Source organism: Gopherus evgoodei, chromosome 2 (genome assembly GCF_007399415.2).
Source record: "Gopherus evgoodei ecotype Sinaloan lineage chromosome 2, rGopEvg1_v1.p, whole genome shotgun sequence".
NCBI classification, from domain to species: domain Eukaryota; kingdom Metazoa; phylum Chordata; order Testudines; family Testudinidae; genus Gopherus; species Gopherus evgoodei.
Window position 1 is genome coordinate 295,749,080 of NC_044323.1, and position 18,497 is coordinate 295,767,576.

The 18,497-nt window shown below is 61.6% G+C and overlaps 2 protein-coding genes across 2 annotated transcripts; one reads left to right on the forward strand and one right to left on the reverse strand.

Moving 5' to 3' along the window:
* Window positions 1-8,298: 8,298 nt before the first annotated feature.
* On the reverse strand, window positions 8,299-16,772 carry LOC115647190 (flap endonuclease 1-like). The gene is made up of 11 exons (XM_030553985.1): window positions 16,678-16,772; window positions 16,251-16,341; window positions 15,705-15,807; window positions 15,242-15,287; window positions 14,638-14,723; window positions 14,074-14,210; window positions 12,479-12,539; window positions 10,617-10,748; window positions 10,072-10,223; window positions 9,192-9,345; window positions 8,299-8,866 (listed from the first exon to the last, which is right to left on the reverse strand). The coding sequence occupies exons 1-11, from the start codon at window positions 16,757-16,759 to the stop codon at window positions 8,780-8,782; spliced, it is 1,131 nt and encodes a 376-aa protein (XP_030409845.1). The 5' UTR covers window positions 16,760-16,772; the 3' UTR covers window positions 8,299-8,779.
* Window positions 16,730-18,410, forward strand: LOC115647191 (fibroin heavy chain). Its single transcript, XM_030553986.1, has 2 exons — window positions 16,730-17,103; window positions 17,146-18,410. The coding sequence occupies exons 1-2, from the start codon at window positions 16,752-16,754 to the stop codon at window positions 17,721-17,723; spliced, it is 930 nt and encodes a 309-aa protein (XP_030409846.1). The 5' UTR covers window positions 16,730-16,751; the 3' UTR covers window positions 17,724-18,410.
* The last annotated feature ends 87 nt before the right edge of the window (window positions 18,411-18,497 follow it).

An 18,497-nucleotide genomic window follows, 5' to 3' on the forward strand; every position in this document is an offset into this window, starting at 1 on the left:
GGCCGGCTGGAACTGTAGCTGGGGCTGCAGAGGTACTCCCTGTCGCCGTCACCGAGGGGATAGGCCGCCAGCTGGCTTGTCTTACGAACCGAGGCTCACGGCTGGTCTGGTGGTTGGAGGCTGGCAGAGAACCAGCCGGTGAGCTACCCTCCGTGAGTGGGGCCTGGCTTGGCAGTCAAGTCCAGGCTCTCAGAAGCATGTTGATTTTAGTTGATATGTTACATGAATTCTACTTGAAGCAGCAAAGAATCCTGTGGCACCTTATAGACTAGAGGAGTTTTGGATTTTGGAGCATGAGCTTTCGTGGGTGAATACCCACTTTGTCAGATGCATGTAGTGGAAATTTCCAGGGGCAGGTATATATATGCAGGCAAGCTAGAGATAATGAGGTTAGTTCAATCAGGGAGGATGAGGCCCTCTTCTAGCAGTTGAGGTGTGAAAACCAAGGGAGGAGAAACTGGTTTTGTAGTTGGCAAGCCATTCACAGTCTTTGTTTAATCCTGAGCTGATGGTGTCAAATTTGCAGATGAACTGAAGCTCAGCAGTTTCTCTTTGAAGTCTGGTCCTGAAGTTTTTTTGCTGCAGGATGGCCACCTTAAGGTCTGCTATAGTGTGGCCAGGGAGGTTGAAGTGAGGATATCCTCACACACAACTATTTCAAATTTGATGACGATATATATCTCCAGATCAGTGGCACCGCTATGGGCACCCGCATGGCCCCACAATATGCCAATATTTTTATGGCCGACCTGGAACGGTTCCTCGGTTCTCGTCCACTCATGCCCCTTCTCTACCTATGCTACATTGATGACATCTTCATCATCTGGACCCATGGGAAGGAGACTCTGGAAAAATTCCACCATGACTTCAACAGCTTCCACCCCACCATCAACCTCAGCCTGGACCAATCTACACGGGAGGTCCACTTCCTGCACAGCACGGTGCAAATAAGTGATGGTCACATTACCACCACCCTATACCGAAAACCTACCGACCGCTATGCCTACCTTCATGCTTCCAGCTTCCATCCTGGGCACATCACACAATCCATTGTCTACAGCCAAGCACTGAGGTACAACCGCATCTGCTCTAACCCCTCAGACAGAGACCAACACCTACAAAATCTCCACCAAGCATTCTCAAAACTACAATACCCACACGAGGAAATAAGGAAACAGATCAACAGAGCCAGACATGTACCCAGAAGCCTCCTACTGCAAGACAAACCCAAGAAAGAAACCAACAGGACTCCACTGGCCATCACATACAGTCCCCAGCTAAAACCCCTCCAAAGCATCATCAGGGATCTACAACCCATCCTGGACAATGATCCCACACTTTCACAGGCCTTGGGTGGCAGGCCAGTCCTCGCCCACAGGCAACCTGCCAACCTGAATATATTCTCACCAGTAACTGCACACCGCACCATTGTAACTCTAGCTCAGGAACCAATCCATGCAACAAACCTCGATGCCAACTCTGCCCAGATATCTACACCAGCGACACCATCACAGGACCTAACCAGATCAGCCATACCATCACCGGTTCATTCACCTCCACCAATGTAATATATGCCATCATATGCCAGCAATGCCCCTCTGCTATGTACATTGGCCAAACTGGACAGTCGCTACGGAAAAGGATAAACAGACACAAATCAGATATTAGGAATGGCAATATACAAAAACCTGTAGAACACTTCAACCTCCCTGGCCACACTATAGCAGACCTTAAGGTGGCCATCCTGCAGCAAAAAAACTTCAGGACCAGACTTCAAAGAGAAACTGCTGAGCTTCAGTTCATCTGCAAATTTGACACCATCAGCTCAGGATTGAACAAAGACTGTGAATGGCTTGCCAACTACAAAACCAGTTTCTCCTCCCTTGGTTTTCACACCTCAGCTGCTAGAACAGGGCCTCATCCTCCCTGATTGAACTAACCTCATTATCTCTAGCTTGCCTGCATATATATACCTGCCCCTGGAAATTTCCAATACATGCATCTGACGAAGTGGGTATTCACCTACGAAAGCTCATGCTCCAAAACGTCTGTTAGTCTATAAGGTGCCACAGGATTCTTTGCTGCTTTTACAGATCCAAACTAACACGGCTACCCCTCTGACACATAATTCTACTTGCTGCTTCTCACAGCTCTGGTCTTTGGTAAATCGACTTTGACTTGTTTTCACCACAAACCAAACCAGCGCGGTGCTCTGGAGGTCTCACAGGTAAGCCAGGGGGGCCGGGGGGCACCATTCCCCAGGGAGTGGCGGATCCGAGAGTCCCCAGTGGCTCAGGGCTGTGCACCCTGGCAATGCTCGGGGTAGGAGCGTGCCTATTGCTAACCTGCGGATGGACAGCAGAGCCTGGGGAGGCTGCGAGCGGAGTGCTGCCTGGGATTGGGGGAAGCTGGCAAACCCTTTCGACAAGAATGTGCCCTATCACTGTTGATACCCTTCTCCTGTACCCCCACGGCCCTGCGTGCTGGCTTGGCTCAGCCGCCTGGTGCTTGCCCTGTAAGCTCTCTGGGGCACAGTCTGTCACTTGCTATGGGTTTGTTCAGCACCAGCCTTGCTGGCCTGTGGGTGCCGCTGCAGTACCAATATCACAGAACCACAGAAATGGGGGTGAGAAGGGAGCTCATGGAGTCATCAAGTCCAGCCCCCTGCACTGTGCAGACCTAGACCGGCCCGGCAGGTTTGTCCAACCTGTTCTTAAAAACTTCCGGGGCCAGGGATTCCACAACCCCCTGGGACTCCTGTTCCAGAGCTTAGCTACCCAGAGAGTTAGACACCTGTTCCCAATCTCTAACCTCAACCTCCCCTGCTGCAGATTCAGCCCATCACTACTTAATATTCATATGTCAAATAATGTGCAAATATCCGTTACAAGCTCATTTTTCAGTGGCTAAGTCCAATACGCAGAAGTTAGGAAATACCAGATGTGTGGTTCTCCCTGTGACCTTAGTTCCGCCCCTGCGATCCGAGTCCTGTGCACTGAGTGAGGCTGGGCCCTGTGGAAAAAACCATTGATGCCCATGTCATTAAAGCAATGTCACGTAACGCACACGCTTCAGGGGGCAGAGCGATGGGTGCGGGCACAGCCTTCATTCTGGCATGTCCTCACTTCCCAGTGCTTGACTCCAGCCCTGCCACACTGCTAAAAACCTCCTCAAATAACATCGCGGTTTTGAGTGCTTTTTCTGCCACGAGCAGGATTTGAACCCTCAAGTTTCATTGCCAGAATTCAGGCAGCTTGAGCTAAAGCTTCACTTAGCTGACTGCTACTAGAAGTTTGTTAGCCCCATGCGGGCACAGGCTGCTGGGTTTGGGGGTGAGGTTTGGCCCCGGGGGGCTCTCTCCCCCCATCTCCGTGCGACAGGTGTTGGAGCAGGGCCCCCCGGCATTCCCGTGTGCTGCTGCAGCATAGCAGCGCTCATTCTGTTACCCGGGTGGCTAAGAGCCACAGAACCAAACTGTAACCCATTTCTAATGCCAACCACGTCAAGCCCGGGGGTGCTGCAGCACCCCCATTCCAGCACCCATGGCCGTTACCAGGCTGGCAGGTTGTCGAGGGAAGGGAAATGGGGACGTCTGACCGCTCACAGCTTAGCTGACCTGAATGGGGCAAAGACAGGGCCCCTCCCTAGCCAGAGAGCAGGCCTGCTGGCAGCCAGGGCGGGGCTGGGACTCTCAACGAAAGGGGCACAGGAATAGTCTATAATGGGACGCACTAGGCAGCGTAAATATCGGGGTCCCTGCCACACCCCGTAACTGGAGACTCTTACCTTTGAGCCCGGCAGCTGTTTGGATCTTTGCTATTCCAGCTGCCACTCCAGCACCACGCTGGGCCGGGGGCAGGCAGGAGCCTGCTTCTGAATTCCCGCCCGCCCTGGGCTTCGCTGGGCAGGGCCGCTGCTCCCAGCACATGGCAGAAGCCACGTGCAATGCATCGTGTGACCACAGCCCCCCAATTGCCAGGCTCCCCTTACGGCCCAGCAGGACACGGTGCCCGCGCTCACTGGAAGACTTGCCGGGCCAGGAGCTCAGGCGGTGGCAGGGTGAGGAGATGTGAGCTCGGAGTTAGTCAGCCCCTTCCAGGAGACCCAGGCTCCCAGCAGCCCCTCCAAGCAAGCTGGCCCATGTGCAGCTTGAGGTGCGTTTGGCCCCAGCCTCGTGTTATCTGGGGTTTCCCCGTAGGATGCGTGATGTGCTTTGGGGCATGGAGGGGGTCTCAGGCGCGCTCTGGCTGCCTCTGTGGCAGAGGAGAGGCAGGGTCCCCACTCATCTGCATAGGCCCAGCGCTGGCCCACTTGCCCCAGGAACCCATTCAGCCAGGCCCTGCCCAGCGCGTCAGCGCACCACGCTGAGCCCACCAGCGGACGGGTGAACTGGTCCCCTGGGGCCTCTGTCCTGCTAGACAGTGGGAACAGCACAGCGAGCGGGACATCCTGGGTCCCGCTCAGCCTGGCCCGGGTCCCGCTCCACCTGGGGAGAGCAGCAATTCCCCTCGGCCCCAGCAGACTCCAGCCATCAGTCCAGAGCGAGGCTCACGCCTTTGGGACTCTGCAGCGAGGGGTGGCAAAGTCCCTGGGCTCGCATGACACATCCTCCCCGCCACAAGCAGGCCGAGTGCCTCACGCTCCCTTCCAGGGCCGAGCCCCCTCCCTAGCAAGGCCCCTGGCTCTGAGCAGCCACCACCTGGGCTGGGCCTGAGGGGCTAACGAGCGCTCCCACGGGTGGGGGGGAACCGCCTCCACCACGGCCCGGAAGCTTCCTGTCCACTTGAACTGAGCTGATCAGCCAAACCAGGGTCCATCCTGGCTGGCTCCCACCCATCGACCCCCCGTGGGACCGGCCAGCTCCCGGTGCCGGCTGCACGCGCAGCGCAGTGGAGGTACAGAGCTCAGGGCCTGGCTAGTTCACGCCGCTGACATCAGGGCGCTGAGCTCAAAACCACTCCAGTCCCCACCTCTCCCAGAAGGGGGCGCTGTGGGGAGCAGGGCAGGAGCTGGCTGGGGGGGGCTCCCGGTTACTGCAGTCCCAGCCTCTCCCAGCAGGGGTCGCTGTGGGGAGCGGGGCAGGAGCTGGCTTGGGGGGGAAGGTCCCGGTTAGTACAGTCCCCACCTCTCCCAGCAGGGGCCGCTGTGGGGAGCGGGGCAGGAGCTGACTGGGGGAAGGTCCCAGTTAGTACAGTCCCCACCTCTCCCAGCAGGGGGCGCTGTGGGGAGCGGGGCAGGAGCTGGCTTGGGGGGGAAGGTCCCGGTTAGTACAGTCCCCACCTCTCCCAGCAGGGGGCACTGTGGGGAGCGGGGCAGGAGCTGGCTTGGGGGGAAGGTCCCGGTTAGTACAGTCCCCACCTCTCCCAGCAGGGGGCGCTGTGGGGAGCGGGGCAGGAGCTGGCGGGGGGGGCTCCCGGTTACTGCAGTCCCAGCCTCTCCCAGCAGGGGGCGCTGTGGGGAGCGGGGCAGGAGCTGGCTTGGGGGGGAAGGTCCCGGTTAGTACAGTCCCCACCTCTCCCAGCAGGGGGCGCTGTGGGGAGCGGGGCAGGAGCTGGCTTGGGGGGGAATGTCCCGGTTAGTACAGTCCCCACCTCTCCCAGCAGGGGGCGCTGTGGGGAGCGGGGCAGGAGCTGGCTTGGGGGGGAAGGTCCCGGTTAGTACAGTCCCCACCTCTCCCAGCAGGGGGCGCTGTGGGGAGCGGGGCAGGAGCTGGCTTGGGGGGGAAGGTCCCGGTTAGTACAGTCCCCACCTCTCCCAGCAGGGGGCGCTGTGGGGAGCGGGGCAGGAGCTGGCTTGGGGGGGGAAGGTCCCAGTTAGTACAGTCCCCACCTCTCCCAGCAGGGGGTGCTGTGGGGAGCGGGGCAGGAGCTGGCTTGGGGGCTGGGGAAGCTCCCGGCTACTCCAGCAGCTTCGCATGGCAGCACAGGGTCTCCGAGCAGCTGTGACTCCCGGGAGCTCTGGTGCCAGAGGCTCTTTACCAATTACAATCAGACTGAATTGTATCACCTCCGACTTTATTGCCGAGCTCCCAGAACAGAGCAGGAGACGGTGCCTGGTGCCCCGCTGGGCTGGGCAGGGCGGAGGTAGCGGGAGAACTGCAGCAGGCACCTCTGTGCAGCAGCCGGGCGCGAGCTCCCAGCCCCATCAGATACCACCTGACTGGGGAGCCGGAGTGCCAGCCCGAGCCAGACCATCTCCCCTGCTCTTTGTGGCACACATGCTGCTGGCACCGGTCAGGGACTGGTGAGGCTCACGCCCAGCAGGGCCTGGCACCAGGGAAGGGGCTCCCGGCACTGCTGCAGGTCAGGGTGCAGCAGAGATAACGAAAGCAGGTGGCGGAGGGGAGTTCAAACCCAGTCTCAGCTACCAAGATTTCTCACCCCTGGATGTACTTGAATAAACCCTCAATCATCTTCCCTGTGCTGGGCCCCTCCCATCTCTGCTGCCCCCTTCTGGGGCCTGGGGTCTCCGCCCCACATCTGGGCTTCACTTGGCCCTTTGCTCACCGGCTCCTCCCCGATGACAGTCCAGGCTACACCGAGGAGCAGAGGCCACCCCAAGAACCGGGACCATCCTCAGCTGATGTGCAGCGCAGGGCGGTGCCGGGGGCGCTCAGCCGAGCCGTGCAGCGCAGAGAAGGGGCAGCTCCGGGGCAGATCGTGCTGCTGGTGCGGCCTCCCTCTATCGCTAGCAGGCCTGTCTGGTCCACGTGCTGGGGGCAAAGTGGCATGTGCCACCCCCCACCCCCATGTTCCTCAGTCCGACCTGCTTGGAAATGTCCCTGGCGGGTCCCACAGTCGGATCCATCTCCCAGCCGTGGAGTCACTCCCGATATTTCACCCTCATTCTTCTCTTCCTTCGCCCCATCCCCATTGTTCCCTTGGGGACCCAAAACAAGCTGCCTCCCCCTCGGTGCACCAGGCAGCTGACGGACGGCGCTCCGGCTGGACTCCCTCCAACAGGTGCTGGGGCCAGGCCAGCAGGAAGGACAAGCCTGTGATCCGAGCACTGGAGGCTCAGGAGAGCTGGGTTCTAATCTTGCCTCTGCCGCAGCCTCCTGTGTGACCGTGGGCGAGTCGTTTAGTGGCTCTGTGCCCTGCTGCCCCAATACCACAGTGATGGGCCTGGCAACAGAAACCTGACAGTTCCGAAAGGCGGCCAACTCTGACCTCAACTTGCTACAGGCACAAAGCGGGTAGGAACTGTTACTTCCCCATTCTACTTCTGTCGGCACCTCTCACTCCCAACCCACAGCCCCCTCTTCCAGCCCTGAGCTCCCCCCAACTCTGCCAGTGCCCCTCACTCCTGACCCGCAGCCCCCTCTTCCAGCCCTGAGCTCCCCCCAACTCTGCCAGTGACCCTCACTCTCAACCCGCAGGCCCCCTGTTCCAGCCCTGGGCTCCCCCCCGGCTCTGCCAGTGCCCCTCACTCCTGACCCGCAGCCCCCTCTTCCAGCCCTGAGCTCCCCCCAACTCTGCCAGTGACTCTCACTCCCAACCCACAGCCCCCTCTTCCAGCCCTGGGCTCCCCCCCCGGCTCTGCCAGTGCCCCTCACTCCCAACCCGCAGGCCCCTGTTCCAGCCCTGGGCTCCCCCCGGCTCTGCCAGTGCCCCTCACTCCTGACCCGCAGCCCCCTCTTCCAGCCCTGAGCTCCCCCCAACTCTGCCAGTGACTCTCACTCCCAACCCACAGCCCCCTCTTCCAGCCCTGAGCTCCCCCCAACTCTGCCAGTGCCCCTTACTCCCAACCCGCAGGCCCCTCTTCCAGCCCTGAGCTCCCCCCAACTCTGCCAGTGCCCCTTACTCCCAACCCACAGCCCCCTCTTCCAGCCCTAGCTCCCCCCAACTCTGCCAGTGACCCTCACTCCCAACCCGCAGGCCCCTCTTCCAGCCCTGAGCTCCCCCCAACTCTGCCAGTGCCCCTCACTCCCAACCCGCAGGCCCCTCTTCCAGCCCTGAGCTCCCCCCAACTCTGCCAGTGACCCTCACTCCCAACCCACAGCCCCCTCTTCCAGCCCTGAGCTCCCCCCAACTCTGCCAGTGACCCTCACTCCCAACCCGCAGGCCCCTCTTCCAGCCCTGAGCTCCCCCCAACTCTGCCAGTGACCCTCACTCCCAACCCGCAGGCCCCTCTTCCAGCCCTGAGCTCCCCCCAACTCTGCCAGTGACCCTCACTCCCGACCCACAGTCCCCTCTTCCAGCCCTGAGCTCCCCCCAACTCTGCCAGTGCCCCTCACTCCCAACCCGCAGGCCCCTGTTCCAGCCCTGGGCTCCCCCCCGGCTCTGCCAGTGCCCCTCACTCCCAACCCGCAGCCCCCTCTTCCAGCCCTGGGCTCCCCCGCGGCTCTGCCGATGCCCCTCACTCCCAACCAGCAGGATCTGTTGGAGCTCTCAGGATGGGGCTACTGAACCAACCTGTTCAGTCAGCTGTTCCTTCCCCTCATCCATCCATCCATCCAGTCAGTCTCTCTCTCTCTCTCACACACACACACACACACACACAATTTCCTAAGGACAGTGCCAGTGGGCAGCCAGCAGAGATTACTGCTCCCAGCATGCAGTGCCTCGTCTGGGCCATATTGCGTGCTGGAGCCTGGCCTGCACCTGGGTATTAAAGTGGAGAGCAGCTGCGATCTGGTTCCGTCCGCGCCCATCAGGTGCAGCCCCTGGGCTCCTGGCACGTTGCCCCGGCTGCCCACTGGGCATGGCTGGCAGAAGGCCTGGGGGAGAGCAGACGGCAGTATGGGCATTGTGGCAGAAGCAGGAGCAAGGCCAGCGTCTCACATCCCTGGCTCCGGGCTGCCTGCTTCTGCGGGCATCCCCGCCTGCGGTTTCTGTCTCTTCCTGCTGGGCCGGGGACCGGGCACCTGGAGAAGGAAAGTGGCCGTCTCACTGTCTGGGTCCTGTCGATGCAAGGGCAGCCCCCAGCAGAGAGGGCGGCCAGACTGATACGTGCCCAGGCCCCTGCTGGGACCAATGGGGCCAGGGTTGAAAGCAAAAGATCCCTGTAGGGCCATGAGGAACCCGGATGGCTTGCACCAGGCCTGGCCCCCACCCCTCCTCACACACGACTGGCACAGTGAAGACCCTGCTCAGGGCTGTTTGCAGATGTCGACCCATACACAGGATAATTCCCTGCGCCATCCCTCGGGCCCCCCTGGTGCCGGGGGGCCTGGCACGCACACCCCTTACCTCCGGCGGACGGGCGCGTTTGCTGGCTGGGAAGAACTCGCCCAGCTTCCGCTGCCTCCTGCCCTCTCGGGTCGCTTGGTGCTTGGGCTGGGCCTCCTCGGGCTTGGGCTGGGCCTCCTGCCACCGCTGCAGCCGCCGGCACACCCGTGCCTCACTGGAAACAGAGCTCGGGTCAGCGGGGGGAGTGGGGCAGGGCCTGGAGGGGATCTGGACTAGGGGGCATCACAGCAAGAGGAATGGAAACCAAGGGGGGTTGGGGAGAATCCTCTAAGCGCCCATCCCCTGCCCCGTGCCAGGATCTCAGCAGAAGTGGCTCAGCGCCAGGCCTGCTCCCCGAGCTCCCCGCTACAGGGGATCTGGGGGCTCCCCGAGCTCCGTGTCCATTATCCCTGCAGTAAATCTGCTCCACCGCCAAGGCCGCGTCCAGCCTCTCCGGGGCTCTGAGTCACGCTGGGGATGGGGACAGGGCCAGGCGAAATGGGCAATTCTTAGGCTGATGCACAAAACAGGCCAGAGCCCAGCTTGGACCCAGGCCAGGGGCTGGGGACTTGTGTGGGGCGCTCTGAGTGCCGACCCCAAAAGGGGAGGGGGGAGTCTGCTGGTGCCACAGAGCGAGCTCCATGTTGGTGCCGGGAGCACTAGAGACATGCCCCACTTCCCCCCATCCCACCGTGGACATCCCCGCTGTGGGCGGGAGAGAGGCATGAGTCTCCAAGGCCTATGCAGCTGCTGGCTTCAGTACTGAGGCCGCCAGCTCTGGGGTCTGATTAGGGGCAGCAACACAATGAATCAAGACCCACCCCCGAACTCATCACACACAGGACTCCACCCCATTCTAGGCCATCCCGCCTGCCCCCCATCCAGACAGGGCAGCACTGACTTCATGTGCTTCTCGTGGGCAAGGAACCGCACCAGCCCCTCTGGGTCAGGGTCACGCCACTCCAGCGTTATCCGGCCTGGGTCAGCCACCTCCGGCTGCAGGAAGAGCCTGCGAGCTCCCTCCAGGTCCCAGTTGGCGGGCAGCGGGTGCTTCTGTAACAGCAGCAGCTTACAAGCCAGCGGTGCCTTGTGCCCCCAAAGGATCCCAAAGCACGTTGGCAGCCACGCCCAGGAATGGCTGTACCCCGCTGCAATGCACCCACCTCTGGGGAGGTACCAGCAGCTGGTTACCAGTGCATAGCAACACCACAGGAGCGCAGGCCAGCGGGGGGTCACTGCTGCTCCTTTCCCCAGGGGACATGGGATTTGTTCCCTCCAAGCAGCCCTGCTTGTTTGCCCACTTCCTGGGAATCCCCCTCTACCTGGCTCTCGCTGGCAGTCACACCCTTCCTGGCCCCTCCCACTGACAGTGCGGCTTTACAGCACCCCCGCCCCCCCGTTGCGGCACATGGCTTGGCTGTGCATGCCCAGGCCCCGCCCCAGTACCTGGGGGTCGATGTTCTGGAGAACCTGCTCGATGGTCCCATGTTGCTGCAGCAGCTTGAGGGCCTTTTTGGGGCCCAGCTGCCAGATCTTCCCACAGTAATCACAGCCCAGCAGGATGCACAGGTCCACGAACTGCCCCAGGACAGGCCCGGCCCGAGGAGAGGGAGCAGAAGACAGCCATCACCAGAGGGGTTAGCTGGGTGGCCATCCGCGCCATCCCTGTCCACCCCTCCCACATCCCGGTGAGGCTGGCAGAGCAGGGGCCAGGTCCCCAGGTCACAACCGAACCCTGACAAATACAAGGCTGGCCCACTTGGGGGTTAGTATTGTTCGGATAGGTGTTAGCATTGGAAGACTGTGTTTAGCCTTCATGGAATGCTTGTGAGCTGCTGCCGGCATCAATCTCACAGGTAACATCCGTATCCCCTAGTGCAAGGGAACATCTGAGCGGTTGGACTGGGAGCCTCTGTGACCCTGTCACTCACCAGGCAGGAGAGACGCTAACCAGTGTGACGTGCTGGCTCCAGTGGGAGGTGTCACATCCTGCCCCACAGGGAAGAGCCCATTGACTCCTACTGTGCCCCCCATGAAGCTGAGTCATGCAAATAGTTTCCTCCCATCAGCTGAGTTTGCAGCTCAGAGCACGTGGGGGAGGGGGATAAAACCCCCAGACTGAGGGAAATGATGACACTCGGCTTGGACTCTGGAGGGGCAGGTTTCTAGGCAGAAGCAAGAGATCCCCAGTGCTCAGTCTGGGTCAGCCCGAAAGGACGTATGGGGCTTGCATGTGATAGACACTTCTATTCCCTTCGGAAACTTGTGACTGTAACTCCGGTGTGTATCTGTGGTTCCCTGCTGAGCCTCGCCAAGAACCCTCCTGTTTCCTTTCCCCATGTAATGAAGCTTTCGACAGCTTGTTATAGGGCTGGCTACAAGCGGGGGCTTTGGTGTGAGCAGGGCCGGCTTTAGGCCTATTCCACCAATTCCCCTGAATTGGGTCCCACGCACAGTGAGAATCCCTTCCCTAGCTAGAGGCGCCTTTTTAATTTTTACTCACCCAGTGGTGCTCCGGGTCTTCGGCGGCACTTCGGTGGTGGGTCCTTCAGTGCCGCTGAAGACCTGGAGTGAGTAAAGGACCCGCCGCCGAAGCCTCAGAGCACCGCCCGGTGAATATAAGCCCCACGTTTTTTTTTAAGTCATCCCTGCCGGGGCCCCATCGAAACTGTTCGAATTGGGCCCTGCACTTCCTAAAGCTGGTCCTGGGTATGAGAGCTGAAGCGCAGGGGCCCTGGGGCGAGGACGGGTCCTTTGGGACAGGGAGTAACCCGACTGTTGCTGTAACCTTGAGGGAAGGGCCCGGCTATCACACATTCGGGTCACCTGGGTGGCAGGAGAGATGGGGGCGCCCACGGGCCTGTCTGTGACTCCCCGGTTAGGCTGTTGTGGGGCTGAGGAGCTCACACCTGGTAACTGGTTGGTGAAATCGAACACAGAACTCACAGCCATTGTGCGGCTAGGGCCGGGTTCCCGGCACTCACGCCCTGGAGTCATGGCAGGCAGCATTACACTCCTCACCAGCACGGTCCCTCGCTGTCCCAGCATAGCCCCACCTGGGCAACATGCAACATACCCACGGGGAGCGCAAGGGAACGGCGAAACACTCCTGCTGGCCAGCGTCGTCTCCCTGTTCCCTTGAGCTGCCCGTCGGGCTGTCTGCTTCCACCCGTTGTCTCCTATTCTCGGATCCCAGCTCTGGGCGGGGCCTGTCTCTGTTCTGTGTCTGGGCAGCAGTGAGAGCAGGGGGTTGTGCTGTCCACGGGGGCCCCACAGCGCTACCACAAAATCCATCAATCCATCCCCACCTGCTCCTGAGTCATGCCCAGCTTCTGCAGGATGTCAGGCAGGGAAAACTCTTCTACTTCACTGCAAGAGAGAGAGGGCAGCGTGAGGCTTGGGCACCCTCCCCCCACCAAGCCCCCATTCCTGCCAGGCTTACTCTGCGGCACCCCCCAGAGCTGCGCCACCATCCCCTGTGGTGGGGGCGAGCTCAGCCCGTGCCGTGCAGCACAAACCCAGGGCAGATCTCTTAGATTTAAATACGGCCAGTGAGAGAATCCACCACGGCCTTGGGACGTTGCTCCAGGCGTTCATGGTTTTAAGCCTCACGGTTAAAAACCTGCCCCTACTCCCGGTCTGAATTTGTCGAGTTTCAGCCTCCAGCCATTGGCTCATGTTAGACTTTAGTCTGCCAGGCTGACAAACCCACTGTCAAATCTCTGTTCCCATGGACGGACGGACTGATCAAGCCCCCCTTCACCTGCTCTGTGCTAAGGTAATAGATGGAGTTCCTGGAGTCTCTCACTATAAAATATGTTTTCTGATCCTCCAATCATTCTCATGGCTCTTCGCTGACTCCTCTCCAATTTATCACCAACCTTGTGGAATTGTGGGCACCAGAGCTGGATGCAGGATTCCTGCAGCACGTGCACCAGGGCCACATGCAGAGGTGAAGTAAGCTCAGCTCCTCGAGATTCCTGTGTTCACCTCCCAGGACTGGGTGAGCCCTTTTGGCCACAGTGTCGCCCGGGAGCTCACGTTCAGCCGGTTATCCACCCCCACTGCCAAACCTTTCCCAGAGCCTCTGCCTCCCAGCATAGAGTCCCCACCCAGTTAAGTATGGTCCTAGATGTACGTCTTTACATCTGGTCGTATTGTTGTTTGCTTGTGCCCAGCTTACCAGTGATCCAATCGCTCTGTGTCAATGACCAGTTCTGCTATTTCCCACTCCCACAATTGTGTCACCTGCAAACTTTGTCAGGGACGGTTTTATGTTTTCCTCCAGGTCACTGATAAAAATTTTAAATAGCCTAGGGCCAAGAACCAGTCCCTGTGCGGCCTTACTACGAACACCCGCTCAGCGGGGATTCCCTGGCTTCCGTGACATTCTGAGACCTGTCACTTGGCTAGTTTTTAATGCGCTCACTGTGTGCCACGTTCATTTTATATCGTTCTAGTTCCTTCATCAAACCGAGATGCAGGACAAGGTCAAACGCCTTCAGGAGTCTAAGTCTGTTACGCCAGCGCTGTCGCCTTTATCACCCAGACTTGTTGTCGTCTTGTCAGAAAAGACACCGAGCCAACTTGACAGGATCTCTTTTCCCCAAACCCGTGTGGACTGGCATTCATTAGATCACCCTCCTGTCATTCTCTACGAACTGCGTCCCGTTTCAGCCGCTCCATTACCTTGCCGAGAATGGATGTCAGCCTGACAGGCCAATAATTACCCTGGTCATCCTGTCTGCCCCTCTAAAATACTGGCATCTGAGCTTTATGCCAGTCTTCTGGCACTTCCCCAGAGTTCCCCGGTGCCAGCAGCTCCTGGATCCCCCTCTCTCTACCACATCCCCCCGCAGGGCTCAGACCCGCCAAGGCCCCTGCCCAGCCCCCCGCCACTCACCAGTTGTTCTTGGAGTTCAGGTGGCGGATCAGGCGGAGGCTCCCGAAAGGCAGCGCGTCCATGTCCTCCGTGGCTGTGCACCAAACCTTGCCAGACTTCACCAGAGCTGCGCAGGTGGCTTCTGCCTCAGCCGGAGCCTGCGCACAGGTACAGAGAGCGGCTCTGTTAGCATCCCCGTGGGGACAGAGCCCGAACGGGACCTGCCGGGGGCACACGGCCACTCCTCCCCCTTCCTCGCTCAGACCAGCTTTCACTGCTTCCTTTAAATCACAGCAACAGGTTTGCTTCTGTCAAGGGTCTGTGTCCCTCCCAACAGCACTTTGTGTAGGCCCTAGATAAACAACCCCCATCTCCACCAGCGATGCCCTGCAGCTCTGTCACACTCAGTCATGGACCCTCTGGCCAGCAGAGCCACCCGGACCATCCCTGCAGAGCAAGAAACTGCAACCAAAGTAACCGGCTTCGCCCAAGCACAGGGGCCTCTCCCCTTCTCCTGGGGAGCCGGGACAGCTGCCCCTGCGATCCGCGGGGGACCCAACCCCGTGCTCTCCTGCTCCGTGTTACCTGCACATATGGCACACCCAGGTAGCTCAGCAGGGTCTCGCAGTCCTGCTTCAGGGGCCGCGGCAGGTTTTCAGCCCGGCGGGACTCTGTAACCAGCGGAGGAATGTGGGTCAGGGGTTCCCCCCGGGACCAGTTCCAGTGCCCCCTGCTGCTGCAAACAGGCACTGCATGTCCAAACCGGACCCCAGGCCTCGACAACGAAGGCCCTGAAATTAGGCCTGGCACCTGGATAGGGGCCACTGACTACCGCTGCTGGAGAAGGTAATGCTGGCCCTACTGGGGCTCTCTGAGGCAGGGGCAGGGGAGGGCCCGGTTGGGGCTAGGGTGAGCAGACGTCCCGATTTGGGACCGTCCCAATATTTAGGTGTTCATCCCGCATCACGACCGATTTTTAGTTGGGACACAATTGTCCCTAGATTTCGTTCTGCCAGCAGCATTCGGCTTTTTTTTTTTTCCCCTGCCGGTGGACACCGCTCCCATGTGTCCTGATATTTTCTCCCTCTCATCTGATCACCCTAGTTGGGGCAGAGCAGATGAGGTGAGCCAGGGACCCCGGCTGCTTTGCAACGAGGCACGGCAGAATCCCCCGGGCTTGGGCATTTACCTGCAGCATCTCTCCTAGCCCCGGCAGCCTCCGCCCGCCTGGCCAGCTGCAAGGAAAGGAATCTGTTACAAGGATCTGCGCGCAGAGACGTCTTATCCCCTTCTCACCCCGGGCCCTTCAGCATCCCCCACTGGCTGAGACAGAGAACATCTGCATAGCTCCCCCAGCCCCCGTCCCAGTTCCAGCAGCGCCCCCTGCTGGCTGTCACAGAGAATGATCAGCTAGGTATCCCCACCCCCACCCTGCCCCCATCGCTGCATGTCCCGTCCCCTCTGCCATGTTCAGGGATCACACAGTGCTCACAAGAGCTCTGCTTACAATACTGCACCTGCGGCCACTCCCGCATGTAAATGACCTAACAACAAGCACCCTGCCTGGACTCTCTATCCAGGAAGCTCAGCCCTTAAAGGCAAAGCCCACCCAGCGCCATTAACAAACATCCCAGCCCATCTCTGATACCAACCAGTGGCTGTTTGAGGTCAGGGGGCTGCCCGTCAAACACAAACACCGGTTTGATGCCATTTTCCAGGAGATGCAGCGTCCGGTAAAACAGCCCCTGCAAGTGACTGAGACAAAAGCCTGCGGCTTGCCACCACGGCCCGTGCGCCATGCGGGACCGAGAGCCCGGCAGCGGGAGCCGCTCCAACAGAACGAGGGAAGCCCATGTGGGTGCAGGCCCAGAACGACACAGCTGCCTCTCAGCTTCCACCTGAGAGTGTCAGCACCCTTAGCCTCACATACGGAGGCACGGGCAGGGGATGGGGGCTGCCCAAAGCCACCCAGCAAGTCCATGGCAAGGCTGAGGGCAGGCCCCAGGGGTTCTTGGCTCCGAATCCCGCATGCAAGCCATCAGGCCATCCTACTGTGCTCCACTGGGCCCAGGGCACTGCATGTCACCGGGTGAGCGCCGCAAGGCGACCCCACTGGCCAGGCTGGGGCTGCCTAGGGGCTCTGGGAGCAGGGAGCCGCCCTGGGGAAGCCGGGCACTGCGGGGGCACAGGCCACTCACCTGATGTTCTCCCCGTTGCGGTTGAAGAGCTTCGGCGTGGCCGTGCGGAACTGGTAAATGGCAATGGATGCGTCCAGGGCTATGACGCGGTCTGAGAAGCCAGGGGAACAGCCAGGTTATTCCCCCAGGAACAGGCAGAACCCCCGCCCCCACATCCTGTCCCATAGGGCTGGTTCTCTGGAACTGCCTGCCTGGGGATTCTCACTCCTCTTCCATGCCACCCCCATGGCTGCTTCCCCATTCACCCCCCTCCCAATTTTCTGATATGTCCCCAGCCACTACCCGCACCATTCCCAGGCGATCTCAGCCTCTGCCACCCTCCTCTGCGCTCTGAATCCCCATCTGCCCCCAAGCCCCTGCTGCGGGGGGGGACGGGACAGCAGGAGGAGCCGTGCCCCAGGCTGGGGAAGAGCTGAGGGGCGCTCACCTCGATACTGTCGCAGAGGGAATGAGCTCACGGCCTCCGCAGCCTCCTCCTTAATCACATCTGCCAACCTGGCAATGCCCATGGGCACGATCTGGGAATCTCTGCAGCGGCTGGGCACAGATGGGGAGTGTCCCGGGGGCTGGGCACGGAGGAGGGCGGCAGAGATGGGGAGTGTCCCAGGGGCTGGGCACAGAGGAGGGGTGCACTGGGGGAGTGTCCGAGGGGCTGGGCACAGAAAAGGGGGGCACTGGGGGAGTGTCCCAGGGGCTGGATGCAGAAAAGGGAGGTACGAGAGGGGGCAGAGATGGGGAGTGTCCCAGGGGCTGGGCACAGAGGAGGGGTGCACTGGGGGAGTGTCCAAGGGGCTGGGCACAGAGGAGGGGGGCACTACGGGAATGTCCGAGGGGCTGGGCACAGAAGAGGGGGGCACTACGGGAATGTCCGAGGGGCTGGATGCAGAAAAGGGAGGTACGAGAGGGGGCAGAGATGGGGAGTGCCCCACGGGCTGCGCACACAAGAGGGGTGCAATGATGGGGAGTGTCCCAGGGAAGTGGGCACAAAAGAGGGGGCAGGGGGGGCACAGATGGGGTGCCCCGGAGGCTGGGCACGGAGGAGCAGAGGACAGACAATCCCCAGAACGGGGACACACACCGGGCGGGCCCCCGGCAGGCAGCAGAGCAGGGACCAGACCGAGGGGCAGCGCGGCCGGGGCTCGGAGCCGGGGCTGCGCGCAGGGAACCAGGAGCAGCGGCAGCCACCGGAGCGGAACCGGCGCTGCAGCCCCCGGGCTGCGGGTTCGGAGCCGGGCTGGGAGGCGCGGAGGCCGGAGCGCACCGGGAGCCAGGCCGGGCTGGAAGGAAGGAGCGGGGCGGGGCTGCGCTGCCCGGCACCTCCCGAAGCTGCGCCGCCTGCTAGGCCGAGGGGCCGGGCGGGGAGGGAGCGGGGAGCCGCAGGGCCGGGCCCCGGGCAGCCAGGTCCCAGCAGCAAGACGCCCAGGATGGGCGGGGGGAGGCTGCCTGGGAGCAAAGAGGCTTTTCCAGCTCTGATTGCCCGGGCGGGCCTAAGGCTGCGGGGCGGCTGATGGCCCCGAGGGGGAGAGTGGCCCATGTGGACCCCCAGGCTGGGGCGCTGAGTGCCCGGGGCGGGGTGGCCTGGCCCATGGGGCCCCCCAGGCTGGGGGCGCTGAGTGAGGGGTGGCCTGGCCCATGGGGCCCCCCAGGCTGGGGGCGCTGAGTGCCTGGGGCGGGGTGGCCTGGCCCATGGGGGGGACCCCCAGGCGGGGGGCGCTGAGTGCGGGGTGGCCTGGCCCATGGGGCCCCCTACGCTGGGGGCGCTGAGTGCGGGGTGGCCTGGCCCATGGGAACCCCCAGGCTGGGGGCGCTGAGTGCGGGGTGGCCTGGCCCATGGGGGGGCCCCCAGGCTGGGGGCGCTGAGTGCCCGGGGCGGGGTGACCTGGCCCATGGGGGGGACCCCCAGGCTGGGGGCGCTGAGTGCGGGGTGGCCTGGCCCATGGGGCCCCCAGGCTGGGGGCGCTGAGTGCGGGGTGGCCTGGCCCATGGGGCCCCCCAGGGTGGGGCGCTGAGTGCCCGGGGTGGGGTGGCCTGGCCCATGGGCTGCGATGAGTCCTCCGCGCCTGCAGGGGGCGCCAAGCGCAGCGCTGCCTGTGTCCGGGCACCGAGCGCGCCCGTCCTGGGCACCTCTGCGCCTCGCTAGCCCGGGCTCTCCGCGTGCTGCCGGAAGGGCGGGGCGGGGCGGGGCGGTGAACGGGGGGGGGGCGCTCTGGGAGCTGATGCCAGGCCGGGAGCGGGGGGTTCTCGGGG

Excerpts from the sequence above, each read along its gene's own strand:
- LOC115647191 (XM_030553986.1), top strand. The coding sequence starts at position 16,752 with ATGCCCATGGGCACGATCTGGGAATCTCTGCAGCGGCTGGGCACAGAT. Across the intron at positions 17,104-17,145 it reads GCTGGGCACAGAAGAGGGGG|GTACGAGAGGGGGCAGAGAT; the intron begins GCACTACGGGAA and ends CAGAAAAGGGAG.
- LOC115647190 (XM_030553985.1), bottom strand. The coding sequence starts at position 16,759 with ATGGGCATTGCCAGGTTGGCAGATGTGATTAAGGAGGAGGCTGCGGAG. Across the intron at positions 14,211-14,637 it reads TGGGTGTGCCATATGTGCAG|GCTCCGGCTGAGGCAGAAGC; the intron begins GTAACACGGAGC and ends ACCTGTGCGCAG. Across the intron at positions 10,224-10,616 it reads TCCAGAACATCGACCCCCAG|AAGCACCCGCTGCCCGCCAA; the intron begins GTACTGGGGCGG and ends CTGCTGTTACAG.